The following is a 23,701-nucleotide window of genomic DNA, read 5'->3' on the forward strand; positions in this document are numbered from 1 at the left end:
GAAACATGGCTCAAACGTAACCCTAATCATAAACAGGGTCACTGGTGGATATTAAGAGGTTTTTAAAGGAGTGATATTTTGCTTTTTTAAATGGAATTATGTATTTTCAAACATTTCCCTGTGGTCTACATAAACTGTAAATGCTATGATTGGGTTTGAATTCTTCATTAATTCAACTCCACAGGTCTATCGTCAACATTTTCAAGAAATGTTCGTCGGAAGTCTTGACCTTATATGTGCAAATGTCGTGACATAAGTAATTCTAGATATAACAAATTAAGCAAGAATTAAAACGGGTTGTAGAAATTCACTCGATTTTTGCCAAAATGAATATAAACCCTACCTCTGAGTAATGACACTGTAAAGGTCGTTTTGAGTGCTGGCCCTTTAAATGCAAATGAGTCACTTCACGCCCCGCCCCCTCCAGGTTGTTGACCGTGCTTTCTGTCCTGTTCAGCCACTTGTGTTCGTTAATACAACTAAGAACTGCACATTTTAGGTAACTGGTTTGAAGTTTGGATGTCTTTTCAGTTTCTACTACAACCGCTGCTACTGACAAACAGTTATGTCGTACTCGTTGAAATGTTCATTGGAAGTCTTGAACTTTTACGTGCAAATGTCGTGACATAACTAGTTATAAAACATAACAAATTAAGCAGGAATTGAAACAAGTTGTAGAAATCCACTTGATTGTTGCCAAAATGAATATAAAGATAGCTTTGCAGCACCTGGAGGGTTCAAATTCAAACTTTTTGAACTCTTTAGGGTCCAAATACACAAATAAATGTACCAAAGACATAAAAGTAGGTTTAGCAAAATATGACCCCTTTAAGTAATTTGTAGATCTATTTAGAGAATACAAAAAAATATACATATATTGCAATTCTATAATATAGGACTGAAAAAAAATCAACTTAAACTACTCTGGAAGATGTTTTCTTGAAGATACATAACCACAGTATTGAAGAAAGTGAGAAGATATGTGAAAAGAAAATAAAGACAGAGGGAGGAGGATGGAAAAATGAGCAGGATTATATGTAGCGATGTAAAGCTAAATAAGTTGTGGCAGGTAAATGATGTGGTGCAGCCAGGATGCAGATAAAAAAGTGCATTAGTGTGAGTTTCTACATCATTAACTGCCGCGTGTCGCCTCAGCCTCCCACGTGGCAAACTGCATGTAAGAACACAAGGAGAGCCACCTCGAAAAGGAAAAACCACATCACCCTCATACACCACATATCACTGACAAATATGTGAAAATAGAGGGAAAGGTTTCTGAAGAGCAACAATTTGTAAATAAAGAACTGGATCTCGTGTGGCTTCACATCGTAGTAGCGGGCAGGCTTGTGTGGCACTGTTCTACTTGTGTCGGGGAGAGGGATCGTCCTTATGTGAAGTCTTTGGACACAGCCTCGATGAAGTTGGGCGCAGACATGAGGATGGTGAAGGTGCAGATGATGGAAAAGAGCGAGAAGGCCACCAAACACAAGCGGTCCACTACGGCTGCCGCAAACTTCCACTCGCTGCAGATCGCCTCCCCTTCGTCCTGCTCTCGGAAGCGCCTGGCAATGTACTGCACTTCCTCCAGGATGCGAGAAATTTCCGGAAGCTGGTCCAGCAGTAAAGTTCGCGTCTGCTCCGTGTTGGTGTCATGCAGCGACGAGGTGTTAGGATGGTTTCCCCCACCGCACACCACCACCCCTGATTCTGTACTCGGTGGGAAAGCGGGATTGTCCGTACCCATGGAGTGGTAGCCGAAGTAGAGGTTCATGTTCCCGTTGGTCGTGGCGGACTGGTTGGAGGCCTGGCCCGGTATGGTGGTCATCTGGATGCTGCTGGTGCTGGTATGGTGAGGTGGAGGGTGGGAGTACTTGTAAACCGCTGGGCTGCTGGAGCTCACAGCTGTTTTTCTGTCCTCCCCAGGCTTCTTCATACGTAGAAACCAAGCGCACCAGTTTAGGAGGATGACTCGAACCTGGGTGGAGAGGTGAGATCAAGCAGAGCAGGAGATGGAGGTGAGATCAACGGCACTGATGTCACATGGAAAATACTTCAGTGTCATATCAGAGGCTGAAATTATTGCACGATAGGTTCACTGTGACCTTGACTTTTGACCTTTACTGAGCCAGTTGTAATAAAGTGCTTAACCCTATAAAACCATTTGTATCATATTTGCTACACCAGACTCTGAGACCTCTATTTTATCAACAAGATCAATACTTCCCCTAAAAACTTGTATATGACCTGATAAGTGTTTTCTGCCTCCTGGTGGGTTTTCATCCCATTGCAGCCACTGCCTTTTTCAATATGGCTGCTATCGTTAAATCCACCACACACTTTTTGTAGGAAAGTCTTTAATAATTTTCAAAAAGTTATGTTAGGAAGAACATTTATATTGTTATTCATTTTTAATTACGTACTGGAACTATGCAAAATTGTTTGATAATTTATTTTTTATAGTGCAGTTAAATTGTGTTAACCTCCTAAGACCCAGCTATGGGTTTTCTGTCCACATTTGTGGACAAGAGTTTCACAACTTTATACAAAAAAAGAAAAGAAAACTGTCCACCACAAAGGAAATTCCATAAAAAATTTAAAAATTGTATCTGAAAAAACTGTTTCATCATGATGTTTCCAGTATAGGCACTTATTTAATAAAAAACAAAAAAAGCTTGTACTTTGCTGACATTTCCTGGGTCTTAGGAGGTTAAGAGTGTGTGTATCAAAATGCTTTATAAAAACACCTGATGTATCAAATGTGAACCAAAAACATATTATAAAGTGATATGGCAAAAATTTTTTGTTTGAATTTTGTTAAAAGGTCCAATAAAACTCCCAAAAAATTTAAATTTGTGGCTAATATTTGATGTTTCAGGTTTTACAGGGTTAAAATAATTACAAAAAAAAAAAAAAAAAAAAAAAAAAAAAAAAAAAAATATATATATATATATATATATATATATATATATATATATATATATATATATGAGTGCATCTATGAAACTGGTCCCTAAAAACAGGACATGGGGCTAAAAATTCAAACCAGATGTAGACTAATGTTATGAAGCAAGTTTGGAAGCACTGTGGGTCTATTTTAAAAATAAATACTTACTGAGATAAAAGAGAAACTATTTTTCAGATAAAACACATTTTTATATTATTTTACATTATATTTAATACCAAAATCTGCATGTAACACTGTCAAAAAGACATGAAAATTATACGTTATTATTATTTTTTTAATTTCTCTTTATTCTCTCACAGGTACATTTTGGGAATTGAAGTAATTACTCAAGGCAGAGTGTTTCACAAAAAATGACCGCTGTTGCAAAATCTTTTGCGATTTATATGCGTTTAACTGGGCAGGTTCTGCATGTAACACAAGTGGACACGATGGGTTACACACAAAACCTGGAATGAGACTGAGATTCATGAAAAACCTGCATGTCTGGATTAGAAAAACCACTAGGATCAACAAATTTAACACAGTGCCTTTATTTATAGTGCTGTATAAGACCATTTCAAGTCATGTTTTTCTGATCAAATGCACTGACACCTACGTAGTGTTTCATGTCCCAGTTTTGGTCCTATTTTTGGCCCCAATATTTTATTAAAAATTCATTAATTTTGGGATGGCTCAGAGCAAGAGTTTATTTTTTCGGCATTTATCTGAGGTCATCATTAGGTACATCCTGGGGGGACATATGTCTAAATTTCTCTTTTATTATTGGGTCTAAAAAGCTAGAAAAGTGCCAGGTACCAAAATGAACCCAGTTTCATAGAAGCACCCAGAAATATATAAGAATCATAGAATAAACATCAAAATGACATAAACTAGAGGTACTATGTTGAGCCTACCCATTTAGGCATCTTTCCTCCATGAGGGTCATGGTGGTGGAACTGTAGCACCAGCACTGTGACCACCACAGACAAGCCCACAATCATCATGGTGCTGGCAAAGTACTGCGCTAAAGGGAGAAAGAAACAGAGAAGTCATATTTACACCATAATCTTCATTAAAAAAATATTACAATGTTCCCAAAAGAAATGCTGGTGTCTACAAATCATTTGTTCAAAAAAAAAAAAAAAAGACAAAACAAACCTCAGCTGTAACTCCACAGATAGAGATAGGAAGTATGCAATGTGGACTTTACATTTCTGATATGTTTTACTTTTACTCCCGAAATAATATATGAGTAGAAATAATACAGTTTACTCATTTAATTTTCAAAACACTGTTGCTACTGTCGTTTCAATGCTTTTGAAGGGAAATATGGGATCATTTTCATTTGCATCACTGTGCCTTCCTCACATCAAAACCAGTGTCAATGACCTGTAGAATATGACCCTTTGATGTATCTGTCACCGTATATCACACACCACAAATAAAACAGGAGTAAGACAGCAACATACAAATGACATTAAAGACCCAACAAGATGAAACAGACATGGCAGGGAAACTGTGTCACGCAGAAACGGTATTTTGATTTCAGCTGCGGAAACTGATTTGTACATCTGAGCGAAGCTAATGTTCATTATTTTCAGTGCATGCATTTAAATTGCTTGAAAGTCTTCAAATCATATCAATTTTGTTACTTTTATTTTATTTTTTTTTAATATTTATTACAACCCATAGTTGTTTTTGTTTTTTGTTTTTTTTTACCTTTACAGCAGTTTTTCTTTTATATTTTAGTTTTTATACTCTTTTAATTTACATTATTTACACTTTTTTTTATGGCACTTTAGGACAATTGCACTTTCAACAATTCGTTGTACCTGTACAATGACAATAAAGACATTCTATTCTATTCTATTCTATTCTATTCTATTCTATTCTATTCTATTCTATTCTATTCTATTCTATTCTATTCTACTCTATTCTATTCAGTGAATAAAAAAAACCTTACATTTATGCTGGTACTTTTTTACCCAAGTAAAGAATGTAGAAAGACATCTGACATACACTTAACCCTTTATCGGGCAAGTGACTATTTTTGGTAATTTCCTCAAACATTAAATGTGGGGCCAATTTCATGCCTCAGTGAGGTCCAGAAGCATGTTGGTTTTTATAACATTATACACTGATTCAGAGACATTTTATAGACATTTTGTAGCTGTAAATAGTGAACATGAGTGATTTTTGTCTGTTTATGACCTTTTAACAGTTGTTTTATTGCATGTGTTTACTTTTTAGCAAGTGCTGCTCAGATGTTTTATGGCAAAAGGAGGTAGATGACAATGTCCAATAACACACTAAGGTTGAAATTTTGAATTTCAGAGTATTTCAATGAGTGTCCTATAAAGGGTTAAAGCACATAAAGGTTCCACTCATAGTAAATGTAAAACCCATACTGTACCCTCTACTGGACCTCCACACTCTACTTGTACACACAACTAAAAAAAAAAAAAAAAAAAAAAAAAAAAGGAAGTTTTATTTAATTTCTTTATCCTGTTTGATGCTACAATCATAACAGACCGTTAAATAATAGTATCCAAATCATTCTTCAGGTTGTATGTATGACAGTGTATCAGAGAGACGTTAAGGAGGTTTGGGTTTTTTTTTGTTTTTTTTTGTTCAGTGTATCAGTGCTGCTTCATCTGCCACGTGTTAAGACGTCCACTCCAATAAAGACGAGTTTGCTAATGGCTTCGTTTTACTTCACCGAGCTGCCAAATGACGCTAAGCACCTCTCTGCACCCCCCCATCTCATGGCCCACTGCCTCAGCATCTCTGCTCTGTATCAGTGTGGCCTTATACAAAGCAGTTCTGGCTCTTCCTATAAGCGCACCGTCCCCCTCCCCCTCCCATTCCAACAACGTATCGGTCAAACCCTGTGAAGCCTGAACCTTTTCTTGTTGTAAGTTGCCCTCAGGTGTGAATATAAGGTATGCATATCTCAGCAGTATGTTATTCATGTTAGGTTTTTGACACTGAAGCCTCTTCATTATGGTGACCTGCCTGTTAGATGTATGAGTCTTTGCATCCTTTATGTTTTGCAGGTTTTCTGTCATGTGACTATTTGCTTCGCAGTTCAAGATAAAAAAAAAAAAAAAACAAAAAAAAAACAGACAAATTCTGTTTGCTTTGACGAAGTGGTTATGACAGTACTGTGGCCTGAAATATTGGTTTGTCTATGACCACAGAGCCAATCAGCACCCTCGTTATATCATGTGTAGACTGGTAACCTGTCACATCCTAAAACATCACATCCTGAAAAGTACCAAAAGCTATCAGATAGCAAATAGGTAGAGATTTAGCTCAATAGGTAATGCTTCAGACTGCAATGTGGAAGACTTGGGTTTGATTCCCAGTCAAATCAGCGTTTTTTTTGGCAGATTTTCAAATGGGGGGGGGGGGTGTCGCTGGTAGGTATATCCGGCATTGATATAAATCAGCCACTGGGACAACATTCAGAGAGAAGAATTCAGACCACAGCAGTCAATACACTGAACTGACACAGAACTGAGAAGTAACATGGCACACTGCTGTACCTAACATGTAGCTCCGCCCACATTCTCCAGCCTAAATCTCACTGTATAATTCCTATTCTATACTATATACTATCACTAATTTGTCGTTTCTTCCGTCAGTTGCCACAGTACTGTGGTAGCAAATGCACAAAAGAATGCACTGAAGTATACACCATATATGACCACAGTACTGTGGCAACAATGAGTTCATGGAACATTATCCGTGATTGGCTCTAGTACAAATGCTAACATTTGATTGGTTCTGTGTCAAAAGACAGTACTATGACAGTAGCCACTACCTTAATTTATTGAGGTTTACTCTTTAGAGCAGGGCTCTGCAGTCAATTACATTGCAATTGTAGTTGCATTGTTGGCATGTGCAAATATGTCATCGCAAAACACTACAATTTAAAAGTTCAGATTTAGGAGGATTTGGGATCATCTAATGGCAGAAATGAAAAAAAAAACCAAACAAAACAAAAACATGACCACAACTTATATTGTGGTAATTTATTGGATGTGATGACATTGAACAGAAAGAAATATTGCACCAGTTGCATTTTTTCCCACACTTTTGTATTTTTATGTAATTTGTGTTGCACTTTCCATGTAAGTGATTTTTGCATTTTCTTGACAACTAAGCAAGCAGACTGAAAATTGTGAATCACCAACAGTAGTATTGTTCATATTAGGCCTGGACAATATGACTGAAAGATCATACTATAGCAAGTTTTCCGCAAGTTTTCTTTGTTTTCTGGTGACGCAGGCTGTGTGTGTTAATGTTGTTGTATTTTTGCATTATTTTGGACCAACACTATTGCGATAATTTAACAGTATCTAAATAAAGTAAACGCTAGTCCACATTTTCCTGAAAGAAGCAAACCCACAGCTAATGGACTTATGGTAATTCTGCATCATTGTTTTTTTCAGCAGCAACATAAAACCATGTAACACAAACTCTGCAACTTAACACAGACTAAAAACAAACACTTTATTGCAGACACTAAAGTCAACTTATGAACAGACAGAGATCAACTCAGTACAATGTACAGGGTGGGGAAGCAAAATTTACAATATTTTGAGGCAGGGATTGAAAGACAGTGTATGACCAATTAGTTTATTGAAAGTCATGAGAATTTATTTGCCACAAGAAAATGTACATAATAGAAAATGTTTTTATTCTATGTGTCCTCCTTCTTTCTCAATAACTGCCTTCACACACTTCCTGAAACTTGCGCAAGTGTTCCTCAAATATTGGGGTGACAACTTCTCCCATTCTTCTTTAATAGTATCTTCCAGACTTTCTCGTAATAGTTTTGCTCATAGTCATTCTCTTCTTTCCATTATAAACAGTCTTTATGGACACTCCAACTATTTTTGAAATCTCCTTTGGTGTGACGAGTGCATTCAGCAAATCACACACTCTTTGACGTTTGCTTTCCTGATTACTCATATGGGCAAAAGTTTCTGAAAAGGTATGGATAATAGTGTTAGGTATGATTATGACATCAATATATGTTTGGTTTCAAAACAATTGACGTAGTGCCTGCTGAGAAAAAACAACTAAATGTTCATTGTAAATTTTGCTTCCCCACCCTGTACACCAGACACTCTATCAAACACTGGTGAAAGGGCCAAATTAAAACCAGTCACGAGCTAAAATCATGAGATGGCTCAGCACAAATTTAATAATCATAATATGGCCTTTTTTTTTAATCATATTTAGCAGCCCTACATTATGCGCTAAAATTTGCAATCTAACAAGGTTTTAAAAAAAAACTGATTTAAACATACTGTATGTTACTCATGAATTGCTAAAGTTTTGTACTGTCTTACTCCTTCATTATTTTCTAATATGTCATATATTATAATTATAATTACAATCAGAATCAGAAAACTTGCTCAATAAGCCAAATGAACACCAAAACAAACATCAATTAGGAAAAAAGCATCTCACCAATCAGGGGAACAGAGTCTGAAGTGGCAGGCATGATCTCCGCTACCAGCAGCATGAACACAGTGAGTGACAGCAGCACTGTGATGCCTGGTGGGAGACACATTAGACCGAGACGTGAGCACAAACACAAAGAATACAGATTTTCATACCCGGCTGCTTTTCCTCCATAATGCTGACTTAAGAGAATGTCAAATAAATGCAGCTGGTACAGTGGATTTATTTCAGAATGTTCACTGTTTTTTTTTTCTCTTCCCTCTAGAGAAAACATAGTTTTATATTTATTTGACCTTGTTCCACTCAATGACATTTTGAGAAAAGCTGGCATTTCCAGGTCCAGGTGATTATCTTTTTGCGTTTATAATAGGGCTTTTATTCATCTGCTAATGAACAGAATGTAGACAAATGTTAATTACGCAGCCATAATGTCAGCATTAGCATAAAGCATTGACAAACAAATAGGTTAGCAGGAGCTCCGGACTCTGGTGGGCAGAGATCACTACGGCAGGGAGGAGACACTGTTCATTTATGATAACGATCATGAATCATTATCCCGTGTGTAGTTCACTGACTGTCAGATTGTGTGTGTGAAGGAATGAGTGATGTGTGTCCTGTTCTGTACCCAGCGAGATCTTCTCTCCGGAGTCTGCAGGGAGCAAGAAGACCAGCAGAGCCAGACCAGAGATGAGCACGCAGGGGATGAGCAGGTTGAGGCCGTAGTAGAGTGTCCTGCGCCGCATGGTGACAGTGAACGTCACATCAGGGTACGGCTCTTTACAGCAGTCATAATACAGCTCATTACGCTTTGCTGGCACACCTAGAGGAGAAATAAGATGAATGAATGAGTGTAAAAGGCAAAATTACCTGTAACTTCACATAAATATCTTTAAAGTTTTAATTTGGTAAGTTCAGGACAGAATGGGAACATCATCAGTTTTATCCGAATTAAAGCCTTGTTTTCTGTATCTGGATTCAGACTCAAAGTAATCAGCATTTTTAGGTGGATTGGGATTCTGTCATTATTTATTTTCTTGATTGACAGCTTTCTGCTGAAAAACATGAACAGCCCTCTTGCCTAAATTAATACAGAATACACTAATGCATTGATGTAATCTTTTATATAAAACAATAATCTACTCAAAAGTCTTACCACTTTGTGTAATACATTTTAGCTGATCAAAAACATTCACTGAACAGCTTATACAGTAGTTATCTGTTATCTAAAAAGCACACCCACATCCTGTCAGCACATCCTGTCAGGACAAAAACATTACTAGATACATATTTGTAGTTATAACAGATTTAATGTGGTTTTTAAACGGTACCTGGTGATCTGTAAAGTTTTCAGCTGTAACCAGCTCATGAATGTGGCCTATAAACCCATCATTCAGACTGATAAGATCTGTCACTGAACAGAAACAAGGGAGCAGTCTGCCCCCAGACCAGTCAGGTCAGGTTTATAATAAGCCCAATGTCACGTACAGAATGTCAGTGGAATTCACAATCAAGCATCAGCAGGGAAAAGGAAAACAAACCCCCAGTAATAAAAAATAAATGAAGGAAATATCAAAAGGTGATGTAGAATTAGATCCACTGTTCACCTGCTTGAGATGCAACTTAAGTATGTTTGCATGTAGTATAGGCTACATACGTTTTCTCTTAGTAATAGTAGTTTATATTTTATATGTTTTTTATGCTCATTTTCTTTTTGCATGCCATTCTTAGATGCCATTTTCTTTCTGTACATCTTAAATTCTCTTGGCATTCAGTGTGGACGGTAAAGTAAGATTTTCATAGTACAAGGACACCTGCTTATTTACTTGTACACATGACAATAAAGTGCTTTGAATCACTTGAATCTTGAACCTACATACTTTGTAATCTGCAAAACAGGGCACAGATTAGTTCAAGGTTTACCATCCCTCTAGATCAGGGGTCTCAAACTTATTTTCTTTCAGGGGCCACATTCAGCCCGATTTGATCTCAAGTGGGCCAACCAGTAAAATAATAGCATAATAACCTATAAATAATGACAACTCCAATTTTTTGTCTTTGTTTTAGTGCAAAAAAACCTCAGTAAATTACGAAAATACTTACTTTTATAAACTATCCAAACAAAAAAGATGTGACTAACCTGAAAAAACTGAAATTTCTTAAGTAAAGTAAGTACAATTTTGACAATATTATGCCTCAACTTATCATTTATACATGTGCTGTATGGATCGGATCTACAAAGACACTAAACACTTAATAACAGGGAGAAAATAGTTAAAATTGTGCAAAATTTTCTTTAGACATTTCAGGTTGTTCATATTTGTTCAGGTTATTCACGTTTTATTGTTACAGGATAGTTTGTAAATATAAATATTTTCAGAATTTAATGTTATTTTTTGCACTAAAACAAAGACAAAAATTTGAAGCTGTCATTATTTATAGGCATAATGTAATATTTTTTTCAAATCAAACCGAGAAGAAAATATGGAGTCATTATTTTTTGTAGGTTTTTATGCTGTTATTATTTGACTGTAGATCATATTGGTCTGTATGTGGAACCTGAACTAAAATGAGTTCCACAGCCTTGACTGAAGAATTTCTGCACTTTACAAATTCATCCCCCGGGCCGCATTGGAACCTTTGGCGGGCCGCATTTGGCCCCCGGGCCGCATGTTTGAGACCCCTGCTCTAGGGAAACTTGGTGTCTGCATTTTTTCCACCCTATTACATATACAGTACATAACAATAGCACTAGCTCAGTAAGTCCAGATCTTCATCAGTACCATGGTTAATTCAAACAGGAGAGTTTGAATTAAACTATATGAGAGTTTACCTACATATAGATGTTTTGATGGTGGGGGAAACTGGAGGATCAGTAGGAAACCAGCATGGCACAGACAGAACATGCAAACTCCCCACTAAAGCCCCCTGTATGTGAGGCAGATGTACGAACCACTGCACCACAACAGCTCCAAAGTCCCAGGTGTCTCAGTAACAGGAGGAGGAACTAAATATTCACCTTTTTATGCTACACTGAGGGCGGATTTCAATTAAAACTCCATTAACCTTTTATCATTTATTACCAAATTACATTATATCCCAGTGTTTCTCCGAATACTATCCCAGATCATTGACTCAAATGCTCATCACCTTGATTTTACCTCGTATGCTTGCACATCTTATCTGTTTCACACATTCAGTCAATATGATAACAAAAAACAACATCACCTTGGTTCGATCAAAGTCAGCAAAGACATGACAAAAACTTTTCTGTGTGTATACGAGAGCATAGTCTTTAATCTGAGTGTGAGGGCTGCAGTGTCACAGTCTGATTAGCACGTACGACTTTGATAGATTTCACAATCACTTCAGAGTAGACTACAGGTAGAGCTATCATTTCCTCTGATTGAAATCAACAGTCTTTGAGCTGTTTTTGTGTCTTTGTCGCAGACAGAGTCACACTGACTAAAATTAACCTAAAGTGCACTGAATGTAATTACAGTTTGAGCAGCAGTAGGCGTTTCAGACGTACATTCTTAAACCTTGAAATCAGAATAGTCAAAATGTAAAACTTATTCCCGACATAAATAAACCACCGAAATGTGTGTGTGTGTGTGTGTGTTTTAAGTGTTTCCATTTCCATAGAATTCAACTGAATGGATTCAATTTCATTTCATTTAAACAGTGTCACCTGAACTCTCAAGAGGAACAGCCTTTGTTAGCAATGTATTAATTTGATGGATTGCAGACCTGCAGATGCATCCACCACATCCTGTGTGTGTGTGTGTACGTGTGTGTGAGTGAGTGCGTTGGCGTGTACGTGGGTATGTTCTGAGGTACCAGGACCGTGTGTGTTCTTGGCCAGCTTGCCGCCTGGCTGTGCCTGAATTAAGTGAACCATCCCTGAGCCAGCTGTCACCACCACACACACCCATGCCACCCCCACCCCCACCCCACAACTCCACCCCCCCTCAGAGCCAGCTGGGTACTACTCAGTCTGTATGCAAGAGTAGAGTGTGAATGTGAGCTGTTTTACTCTCTCTTCAAACTTATGGCCATGTAGTGAGAAAGGATGGAGTCAAAAGGACAGTGACGATTCTGTCTCTATATTGCAGGGGTTTCCAACCTTTTCAGGCTCATGACCCCATTTTAACATCACAAATATCTGGTGACCCCAGACATACAAAACCGAGACTTTTTTTTTTTGTTGCTAAAATTAATTTTTTTTTGATCATGTAACAGTTTGCTATACTGTATTGCAAATAAATGTTAATTTTAGATGACATTTAGTCTATATAATGTGTATTATTATGGATGGAGGCAGTAAAGTCAGGTGTAGATTACTGCACAAAGTGAGAATTTTATTTTCCTTGGTCAGGATATGTACAGTCAGTCTATCTTGGATTTACAAGTCTGACAATTAATACCGAACAAACAATACCTCAAACTATGAATTATGAAAGAGCTGTAGCATCTGAAACCGACCACAATGAACATCTGACAGATAAACAGAACCACAGTGCTGCAGTTTCAGACTCACAGTTTGTCATGTCTTTTATGGATTGGGATTGTCTCTATCAACTCACCATATAGTTTTATTAGTAAGTTTTGGATTTTTTTCAGTCAATTACTAGAAATTTCAGGCGACCCCATGTGGGGTCCTGACCCCAAGGTTGAAAAACCCTGCTATATTGGTTTTATCACATCAATTTTAGTAGTTTAGCTAAATGATTACAGAAGCATCACCATTAATACAATAAAAGATGATCATGTCAGACTGAAAGTAATTACAACCAGCATCATTTACTACTCTACAAATGAATTCTACAAATAATTACCAGAGTAAATAGAATATTACAGTAATTGATATCTATCTATCTATCTATCTATCTATCTATCTATCTATCTATCTATCTATCTATCTATCTATCTATCTATCTATCTATCTATCTATCTATCTATCTATCTATCTATCTATCTATCTATCTATCTATCTATCTATATGCAGATTTGTAAATTCAAGACTTTCTAAGAACCCGCAGGAACCCTGTATATATAACATTGCTTGTCAGTGTTCGAGTGATTCTTATCTTGCTATCTGTGGTGACTGACAACATAACTTAAGACCTATCATATTAAATTTAAGACCTTTTAAAGACTTTTTTAAGGCTTTAAAAAGGAGAGGAGATGGGAGGAGGAGTAGCTGGGTGGGGGTGCATAGGAGGCACAAGTTACAGAACACTTCTGTCCTCAGGGTTTTTTTTTTTTTATGGTTTTATGCTTTTACATTTTTATGTGATAGGCAGAAAACACATTTTGTCCTTTAATTCTACTTTCTTTTTAATCTAACTTATTGTTAGCTACTTATACTCTGCATTTATTTATTTATTTATTTATTGTTGATGTGGTATGGCTGGTTCTGTGGAGCAGTGACTGTATTTCGTATTTTGAATTTCCCTTGAGAATTAATAAAGTAAATAATTAAATCTATCTATCTATCTATCTATCTATCTATCTATCTATCTATCTATCTATCTATCTATCTATCTATCTATCTATCTATCTATCTATCTATCTATCTATCTATCTATCTATCTATCTATCTGTCTGTTTGTCTGTCTGTCTGTCTGTCTGTCTATATAGTGATCTTATTTTAATTTCTGAACCCTATAAAATATTCTACGTACATTCTATATATAACCCCCCCCCCCCCTTATCTCTCAATCTATCTATCCATCTATAGTCGTGTGTGTGTCAGATCAAATCAAATGCTTGGTATCGGTGATACTTCTGAAACTGTACAGATGTGCTAAACATCAGCCATAGTCTCCTGGTGATGTGTAGTTCCCTTCATCCATGATTGATTGACAGGAAAATGTCAGTGGGAGTGACATATAACAGGTCTCCATCTACACTACTGACATACCTGCCTGTCTGAGCTGAATGACAGTGACTCGTTGTGTTTCAGATTCCCTGCAGCAATTGTCAATATGATGTTTTAACACATCCCACAAATATAGGAATATTGTTGACTATCATATAGCTTCTCCTGTTCCTTCACCCCTCTATATATGCAAATCCATGCATATTATTTGTAGTATGTGTTCCATTGACCCAAACTGTGTTTCTGATTTCTACCAGCTAGCAGTGATTTATTAGTTCTAAATAAATGTACATTTTGAGCATATTCATTTTTTTTTTTTTTTTTCCCCATGAACCAAATGTTCCTAGAACAGAACAGGTGTCGTCTGTTTCTCCTCAAACCCTGATATTTGCATGTGTATAAGCAGGGGGCGATTTGTTGGGGGTGATGGTGGGGCTCCCCCCCTTGGTTTTTACATCTCTACTTCTGCTGAATGAATTTAATCCTCACGCATGCGGGGGGGGGGGGGGGGGGGGGGGGGGGGGGTAACAGGCAGGTTGTGACTGAGTTTTCTTACACCTATATCCTACTTTACTAGCACTAACTCTCACCTGAACCGAACTGTCGGCAGTCTCAGAATTTGCAAACGTCCCCATGCACATAAATAGATCGTATACCTTACCTATCGCTCTCTGTTTATATCAGTGTCTCTCTGTGTCTCTCTCTCTCAAATGTCCCTCGGTACGTGCGAGGTACACACAGCAGGCCATACGGACGTCTGTAGGCGCCAATGTACATGTTCAACACATGAAGTCTGACATCAGAGCAAAGTGTTTACTTAGTCTAATTAGCTGAACTATTTTGATATGACGTGAAATCTTAATCAATTAGGTTTTATGTTTCATTTTACAGTCTGACTGAGTTGCCCATTGGCCATAAATCCTCTACCATGTTGGTGTGATCGGCCCTTATCCATGGTCCTGAAACTTAATTAGACCATCTCCCACATCACAGGAGTGGCTGTCACAGAAAATTAAATGTTTCATGTATTTTTAGTTTGCATTAAAGATGAATGTTCAACTGCTTGACATGTAATAGAGAATACCGTTAACTTCAAAAAGAGTTAGGCCAGTTGATTGCTTGTTTTTTCATGATTAAAAAAAACCCCAAAACACCCCCACCATGTTTTTTTGACAAATGGCACCCTGTGTATGACTGATTGGTTGCGCTTGTATAGTCATTTTTTGTGGAGAAAGAAACTGTGTGAAACGATATTAGTCAGCAATGAGAAGAGCTGCAGGAAATATTTAAAAGTTAAAGGTGCGGGAGACTTTCGTGACCAATTTTTCATCAAATCACCGTAATGTAAGAGATTCAAGTGAGTAATCCCAGAAAGACTTAGAGATTCATGATACTTAGTCTATGACTGAGGCTCGACAGATTTGATGAAAAATTGGTCATGAAAGTCTCCCGCACCTTTAAAGTAAGGAGTGGTAGTGCCACCTTTAGTGTCTCTTTTAGCATACTTAGGTCAGTCCCATGTTTGACACAGCTGTTCACAAGAAAAAAAAAAAAAAAAAAAAAAGTTGTTGTTCAGTGCAATATGTGCCATAGAAAAGAGTAAAGACACAAATAGTAAAATAAAAAAAGTAGTTCTATTACTGTGCAGTTATGGTGGAATGGAATGGAATACATTGACCCTCACTTCTTGGAAGCATAACTTCTATGGTTCGTGTTGCAGTATAACTACATCTGCATTTGTCATTTCCTCAGTTTGAACATTGTCTTACTACAACCATGGGGATATCAATTAATTTTAGGCTACTTCAGTCACAGATGCCTTCATAAAACCTGTAAACTGGATCTTCATTAGAACATTTAAAAAACATATAATAATTAAACTATATCTATCTATATATATACATATATATATATATATATATATATATATATATATATAATTACCTAGCTAACATTCTGCTTTCAGAGAAATTATGAATGGAGTTCAGTGGTAAGGGACAAATCATTTTTTGATCTTGTTTGAATTGTGTCACTATTTACACATATAATGTTTTTCTATGAGCAACATGTTGGTGCAGTGGTTAGCACTCGTGCCTCACAGCAAGAAGGTTCCATGGTTCGATTCCAACACCAGTTGATGGGGGTGGGACCTTTCTGTGTGGAGTTTGCATGTTCTCTCTGTGTCTGTGTGGGTTCTCTTCAGGAAGTCCGGCTTCCTCCCACCATCCAAACACATGCACTGATAGGTTAAATGGTTAATTTAAATTGCCCATAGGTGTGAATGTGAGAGTGATTGTTTGTCTCTACATGTCAGCCCTGCGATGAACTGGTGACATGTCCAGGGTGTACCCCTCCTTCACCCATAAGTAGCTGGGATAGGCTCCAGCAAGGATAATAAAGATAATGAATGAATAAACTGTCAACCATCAGATGTGTAAATGAGACATAATTCTAATGGGATCAAAACAGTTACTTGTTTCTGATCACTAACTGTTTTCTCTGATCTGAGGTCCCACTGGGAACACCTGGAGGGGGCTGGTATTTGGCATCATTACTGACAACTGGAGCATCACTGTCTGGTAGGATGTATATTTTATGCCTTTTACTAGTTCTAATTTTAAGGTCTTATTTATTTTTGTTGGTTTGGTTGTCCACATATATAACATTCATTAACATTGCAGCTGTCTTTTCCTACATCCTTATAAATGTTCCTCCAAATCTTTCTTGATGCTTTTCATTGATGTCAAGGAAAATATGGTCCAGAAAATCAGATAGGTCATTTTTTAACATTTCGACTGCAACATTTGACTTCTTTCTTACCCACAAGGTCCCACTCTCCATTTGGTATGTAGGTAGAGATGTCCACATCCATCATCTGCAGGTCCAGCAGCCAGCCATTGTGGGTCCAGGAGCCAAATTTCAGGTCACACTTCTGTACATCGAAAGGGAACCACCGCACATCGATGTAACAGGTGCTCTTCAGGATGCCTGGAAGAAGGTGCATTTGTGAAAACATTCTCTTCATTTTGGTAGAAATGTAAATAATGCTGAATTAGTTTGGACATGAGTAGGGATGGGAATCGAGAACTGTTTCTTTTTGAGAACCAGTTCCCAGTAGCTTGATTCCTTGAAATTGTTTGCCTGCCTGCTTAACGATTCTGCTTATCAATTCCGCCTTCGTTGTGCATTCGTGATGATGTCATGCGTACGCTGCATTGTTTTGGTCAGAATGTAGCCAACATGGTGTTGAGGCAGATACGGTCTAAAATGATGACACCAGGTCCACTTGGAACACTTGTAAAGCTTCCATTTCTTCAAAAGGGTAAAATCCCTCCAATATGCTCAAACATTTGTCCACAGCATGTGATTCATTTACAGGAATGTCACATATTTGAAACGCTACTTAGCGGCGCTTGTGAATCTACTGACAGAGTGAATACCAGGCTGCCATCCGGGCCCGGTTCCGGTGTGGGCAACAAACATCCTACCCCCTCAAATGCCACATTTCCACTATGTGGTACCTGCTCGACTTGACCTTTTTGCGTTTCCATTATGAAAAAGGACCTGGAATCTGGTACCTGGTACTAGTTTTTTGGTATCACCACCGCTGAGGTTCCAGGACTGGGGACCAGATACTAAAACGTGACATGTAAACACTGCAGACCACTGATTGGTCAGAGTTGTCTGTGTGACCCACCGTTTTACAAAAAACAGATGTGGAAGTTGACAGTAGATATAGCGGTAGGTTAATCCACATGATGACAGCCCGAAAAACTACACCATGGTTTGTCGAGGAGGTTCAGATGTAAAAATTCAGCATGAGACAAGACAACATGCAACGAGCGACTTTATCAGCAACTCTCTGAGTTGACAACATGAAAGTAACGCACCACATCGCTTTGACGTCCAGGTACTCTAAAGTCAGTAGTATCCTGTAATGGAAATGGTCTCCAGGAATAAGACCTGGTACCCGAGTCGAGTCGAGCCGAGCTGAGCCGAGTCGAGCCGGTTCCACATAGTGGAAATGCGGCAATAGAGGAATTAGTGAAGCATCTAAAATTTCACTTTCACTACACATTCGTCACCCCCCCGAACCTTGTCCAGCATGATCTGTCAGTATTATGTGTGCATACTGTATATATTATATTTTTTGTACAGAGATGGAAATATGAAAGACAGTTAATGCAAGCACACCCGTTGGTACTCTTTTTATTCCTTCACCCAATGAGAATTGATAAGGAATCGGATCGATAAGCAAAACTGATAATGGAATCGGAATCGTTAAATTCTTATCGACTCTCATCCCTAGGCATGAGTGACAACATGACTAGTCTTGGATCTCTGTAGCGGTTTAAACCAGTGTTTTACCTACAGACTGTAAGTAGAGGTGGTGTTAAGGGTGTAATGTAAATTTAAAAAAATGAGATGAAAATAAAATGCCTTGAATATCTCACCTGGTGGAATGTACTGGCAGGCTCCTGAAGCATTGACCAGCACATTTGTATGAAACGTTGCATCAAATCTCTCATCAGCACTGCAAAAAGAGTAAAGAGTGGTGAGATATAACAGAGCAATACAATGTAAAACTGTCAGAGAAAGGACTGGGGAGGGGGACAACGTAGCAGAGGTCCTGAGGTTAAATTAGAGTTTAGTACAAAGGGAGATCCAGACAATAAACACAGGTGCAAATGAAGGTGACACAGAGGTAGACACATGGGGGATTAGTGTAGATCCAGACAGACGGTGTATTATCACTGATCATCTTTAGCAAGCAGGGATGTCTGTCACGGAGATGTCCTTCAAACACACTGGGATTATGTTCAGTCAGAGACCGCAGCACAGACATTCTAATCAGAAAATTACACAAATTTCACACAGGAGCGAGGGCTGTCCCTGGAAGATTATGATATGTGAATTGTATTCCGAGGAGTCAGACAATTCACTTCTTTCCAAACATTCTTCACATTCAGCTTCAGTGGGTCGTATTTGTTTTAGTGTCACTGGGCAAAAACTCCATAATAATAAACATTTTAGTATGTTGTAATTCAAATGGTCTGAGATGAAACTAGACTAGTGCAGTACCCCTTGGTTCTGTTTTCAGCCTATACACTCTAAAAACTTTAACTATGCTCTAATCAATTTAATCTGTGTAACATTTTTACACTCAAAATATTGAGTAAATTTGAAAGCTGTCAAATCATTTAGATTTACCTTATGAATTAAGTAAATGTAATTTAAAAAACTGAAGCAGATCTGAATAATTAAATTGAGTTGATATAATTACAATTTTAAGTCTATGCAATAGTAACCAAAATGAGTAGATATAATTTAAATATTATGAGGTTATTATTTAACAAAACATATCTCCCACATTTACATGATGATTTTAATAGAAGGTAATTCATGCTGAATTATGAAATATCAGAGTTAGTCAGAGTGGTTGGAGGATTGGCAAGAGGTTCACTCAATGAAATAAAAAGCATAGGATGTGCTTTTAATTTGACAAGTGTAAAGTTTAGTTTATCAGAGATCAAAACTTTAACTAGCGTAGATGAACAGGTTCGGCATTATTGGGCATTTTGGCTTTTATTTACGGTGCGCCTCAATATAAATAATAAAAAAAAAAAAAAAACACAAAAAGGCCAATGAACAGTGCCATACACATATTAACCCTAAATTCACACAACCACCATAACCCTGCTGAACCCCTGCACATAAAAACAACACATGATCAAGCAACATGCCTAATACCCACAATGCAATGCGGCAAACACAATATGTTACATTTACGTAATTTTTAAAAATGTATTTACTCTTTAATCTAGGAGTACTTCAGGTCCATATATGGGTAAAGGTTAGTTTTGAGTAAAACTTTCTTGATGCTGCCCCGCCCTCGCCTGATCTGACTGACCAGACAGTTTAAAGTAGGAGGAGCCAAAGGCAAAGCACTGGCCGGTGCACGTCAGTCTGCAACTCCCAAAACGTACTCACTTTCTTAAGCTGTTGTTAGAGATGAAGACTGTTGAGTTAGAATGAGTAATAATTAAAGTCCTGGAAACTGATCGGTACAAGTGCGCCATACTCAAATATTCTCACTGGTATTTACAGAAAATATTATGGATATCTTAAAAATATAATTTGTTACTCAAATGCTCATTTCTTTTTGCGAAATAAACTTAAATCATATATGTAAATATAAGACAAAATTACCGTACTTTCCGGACTATAAGCCGCTACTTTTTTCTCATTTTGAACCCTGCGGCTTATACAGCGATGCAGCTTGAGTATAGATTTATACAGGCTAACAGCCTCCAGGGGGCGCTCTAGTAGGAAGCGCTAAAGTGAGAGACAGGTGGAAAAGGTGATGAAGAGGAGAAGTTTTAAGCTGAACTTTGAACAATCATTTTGCGTGTCATGCACAAACCCTCAACATGTAAAACACACGAAGAAATGCATATTTTGCAGCTTTCAAGTTGAAAGCAATCGATGTGTCTGTCCAAGAAGGAAACAGAGCTGCAGCACGGAAGTGCCATTGAGCAACAACAGAGGAGAGATGTAGAAGGTGTGTGACGGAGCCTTTGAGGCTGTTCAACTCCAACACTGAAGAAGACGACTGCAGTGGTTTCGATGAGCAGAAGGAAGATGAAGATACAGATCAATGACTTTTCTGGGTTTTTTAACCAGCCGTGTTCCTGCCGTTTTACTGTCGTGTTACAGGCACTGTTTGGAAAAAAGCAGTTAAGGCATGGAAATAAATATTTAAATAATCTTTCTGTTTACCATCTTTCTGTGTAAATATCTCATGTCACAGCGTTGACACCTGCGGCTTATAGTCAGGTGCGACTTATAGCCTGGAAAGTACGGTAACTGTTGCGTTTTTATGCATTTATTTCAGTACGTCCAACTCAAATAAGCACTTAAGTGATTTTCACAGTGTATTGGAAATTTAGTCTGTGATGAAAGATTTTGGCCAATGCCTGGACAGAAAAAAAACAGGTGATTGACAGCTGCAGTAACCAATCCCTCTCAATACTTAGTGAAATGCAACTAGACTCGATGGTTTGTGGTGTACGGCAGCTCCCTTAACTGTGATATGTTGGTTTGACTACAGTGAAGAATGAAACAGCCTTTTGTCATGTATATATAGTCTAACTATAAGAGAGCTGCAGGAGAGTGTGAATGTGTATTAGGGATGTAGTGATATGAGAATTTCATATCACAGTTGTTGTGACCAAAATTATCACGGTTATCATTATTACCGTGGTTTTGTTGAAATTGTGCTCAAAATGTTCAGAAAGTACTAATACACACACTGAAATAATTTAACCAAGTTGTATTTTGAAAAAAAAAAAAAAAAAAAAGAAAAGAATAATAATAAAATAATAGGCACAATGTACTTTCTGTTGGCAGAAACATTCAAGTATTAGCCCTCAGGGGTCTGAGCCTATTTCGGCTGTTTTTGAGTACTTTTAATTCTGCCTTTATATACTATATATAGAAATGTTTACTATACCCATGTTTGGTATCTTTTTTTTTCAGCACAACTTCATCTATATCATCTGCCGACTATTTTTTTCACTTTAACCTACTATAAAAACGTAAAAGGCCAGAAAACACACACAAAAAAAAAGACAAAATCCGATTTGAAAAATGTATATACTTTATTGCATAAATAACACAAAGATGCTTAACGAACCTTTTCAAAGACTTTAAAAGTGAAGACTGGTTCCAAATATTAGGTATAGAAAATCAAAATTGTAATAAATTAAAACTATACTCAAATATTTGACATGAAAGCATAGCTTTACAGTGGTGTTTTTTCTAAAAGTGCACTAATCAAACACGGTTATCATGATAATTAGAATTTAAATGGTAATACTAACCGTCTGCAATTTTACCAATTTTATCGTTATACCAGTAATTGTCAAATCCCTAAAGTGTATTTTTTGTTTACTTTTTTTTCCTGCAGGTTTTACCTCCATTGAAAGTGCAGCTTTCTGTGATTCTTAAGAGCTAATAAAACTTTGACATTGCTGCACAGACCTGCTGCCAAAAAAGAATGAACTCACTGGTTGCATGAGCCTTGAGTGACCTTCAGCTGCAGACTTGAAATAAAGTCCTCTTTTACAGACTCTGTTTGGCTATAAAAGCATGTTGTTAAAATGCATTGTCGGCGGTGACCCTGTGGGTAAATTCCGTGTCAGCGTGTCTTACACTTTTTATTTCGTGATTATTTTTTTGTTATACTTACGTTTTGGACACCAATCAATTCGAAACAGTCTATTTTGGGCATTCTGCTCCTATCTCTGATGAGCACCTGATTCCTTAACCCAGTGGTTCCCAGTGGTTTTTGGCTTGTGACCCCATTTTAACATCACAAATTTCTGGCGATCCCAGAAATTCAAAGCAAAGACTTTTCTTTTCTTTTTTTTTTTTTTGTTGCTAAAATTAATTTCTTTTTGATCATGTAATAGTTCGCTACACTATGTTGCAAATAGGTGTCATCTAAAATATTGCCTAAATAATGTATATTATTATAGACAGAGGCAGTAAAGCCAGGTGTAGATTACTGCACAAAGTGAGAATTTTATTTTCCTTGGTCAGGATATGTACAGTCAGTCCAGCTTGGATTTACAAGGCTGACAATTAATACTGAACAAACAAGAACTCAAACTATGAATTATGGAAGAGCTGCAGCATCTGAAACTGACCACAATGAACATTTGACAGATTAACAGAACCACAGTGCTGCAGTTTCAGTTTCACTGTTTGTCATGTCTTTTTTTGTATTTTGACTGTCTCTCTCAACTCACCATATATTTTTATTAGTAAGTTTTTAAAATTTTTTATCAAACACTAGAAATTTCAGGTGACCCCATTTGAATTCCAGGCGACCCCATGTGGGGTGGGTCCCGATCCCAAGGTTGAAAAACACTGCCTTAACCCTTTATTGGGCAAGTGACTATTTTTGGTCCTTTCTGTACTCATTACAAGACAGTGGCAGCAACAGGTCCAGTGAGGACAGTGAGTCAACAGTCTCAGGTCCAATGTGGTCTACAGGGTCTGTAAGGTCCACCTCTGCATGAACAGTGAGTGGACCTGCTTTGTTCGGTACCATGAAGTAATGGTACTAATGTAAGGAATGATGTTCAAAGGGATCATGTGGATGTGGACAGGGGTCTGGATCAGCACTTATGATGGTCTAATGTTCTAAAAGTGATGTTCTAATGTTCTAAAATACATGTTCCTTTCACATTAGTTTTTTTTTTTTTTTTATATTTACTTCTTAGATTTTTTTTTTGCTACTTACGAATAAGAAATCAAATACGGTAACTTCATTGACCTTGATTTTCTGCAAGACAGTAAAAAATGTAGATATCGTCACACAAGTAATAAAA

At 37.4% G+C, this 23,701-nt stretch overlaps 1 protein-coding gene across 1 annotated transcript in view; it reads right to left on the reverse strand.

The window, feature by feature from the left end:
• Positions 1 to 907: 907 nt before the first annotated feature.
• The window catches only part of LOC115424900 (neuronal acetylcholine receptor subunit alpha-7-like), a 94,474-nt gene continuing 71,680 nt past the window's right edge, over positions 908 to 23,701 (reverse strand). The window contains exons 5-10 of the mRNA XM_030142297.1: positions 18,758 to 18,837; positions 17,124 to 17,291; positions 9,048 to 9,242; positions 8,429 to 8,515; positions 3,859 to 3,968; positions 908 to 1,975 (exon numbers count right to left, since the gene is read on the reverse strand). Of these exons, the coding sequence (XP_029998157.1) occupies positions 1,388 to 1,975; positions 3,859 to 3,968; positions 8,429 to 8,515; positions 9,048 to 9,242; positions 17,124 to 17,291; positions 18,758 to 18,837 (1,228 nt within the window). The 3' untranslated portion in view covers positions 908 to 1,387. The remainder of the gene's footprint in view (positions 1,976 to 3,858; positions 3,969 to 8,428; positions 8,516 to 9,047; positions 9,243 to 17,123; positions 17,292 to 18,757; positions 18,838 to 23,701) is intronic.

This window comes from Sphaeramia orbicularis, chromosome 1, assembly GCF_902148855.1.
Source record: "Sphaeramia orbicularis chromosome 1, fSphaOr1.1, whole genome shotgun sequence".
NCBI classification, from domain to species: Eukaryota; Metazoa; Chordata; class Actinopteri; order Kurtiformes; family Apogonidae; genus Sphaeramia; species Sphaeramia orbicularis.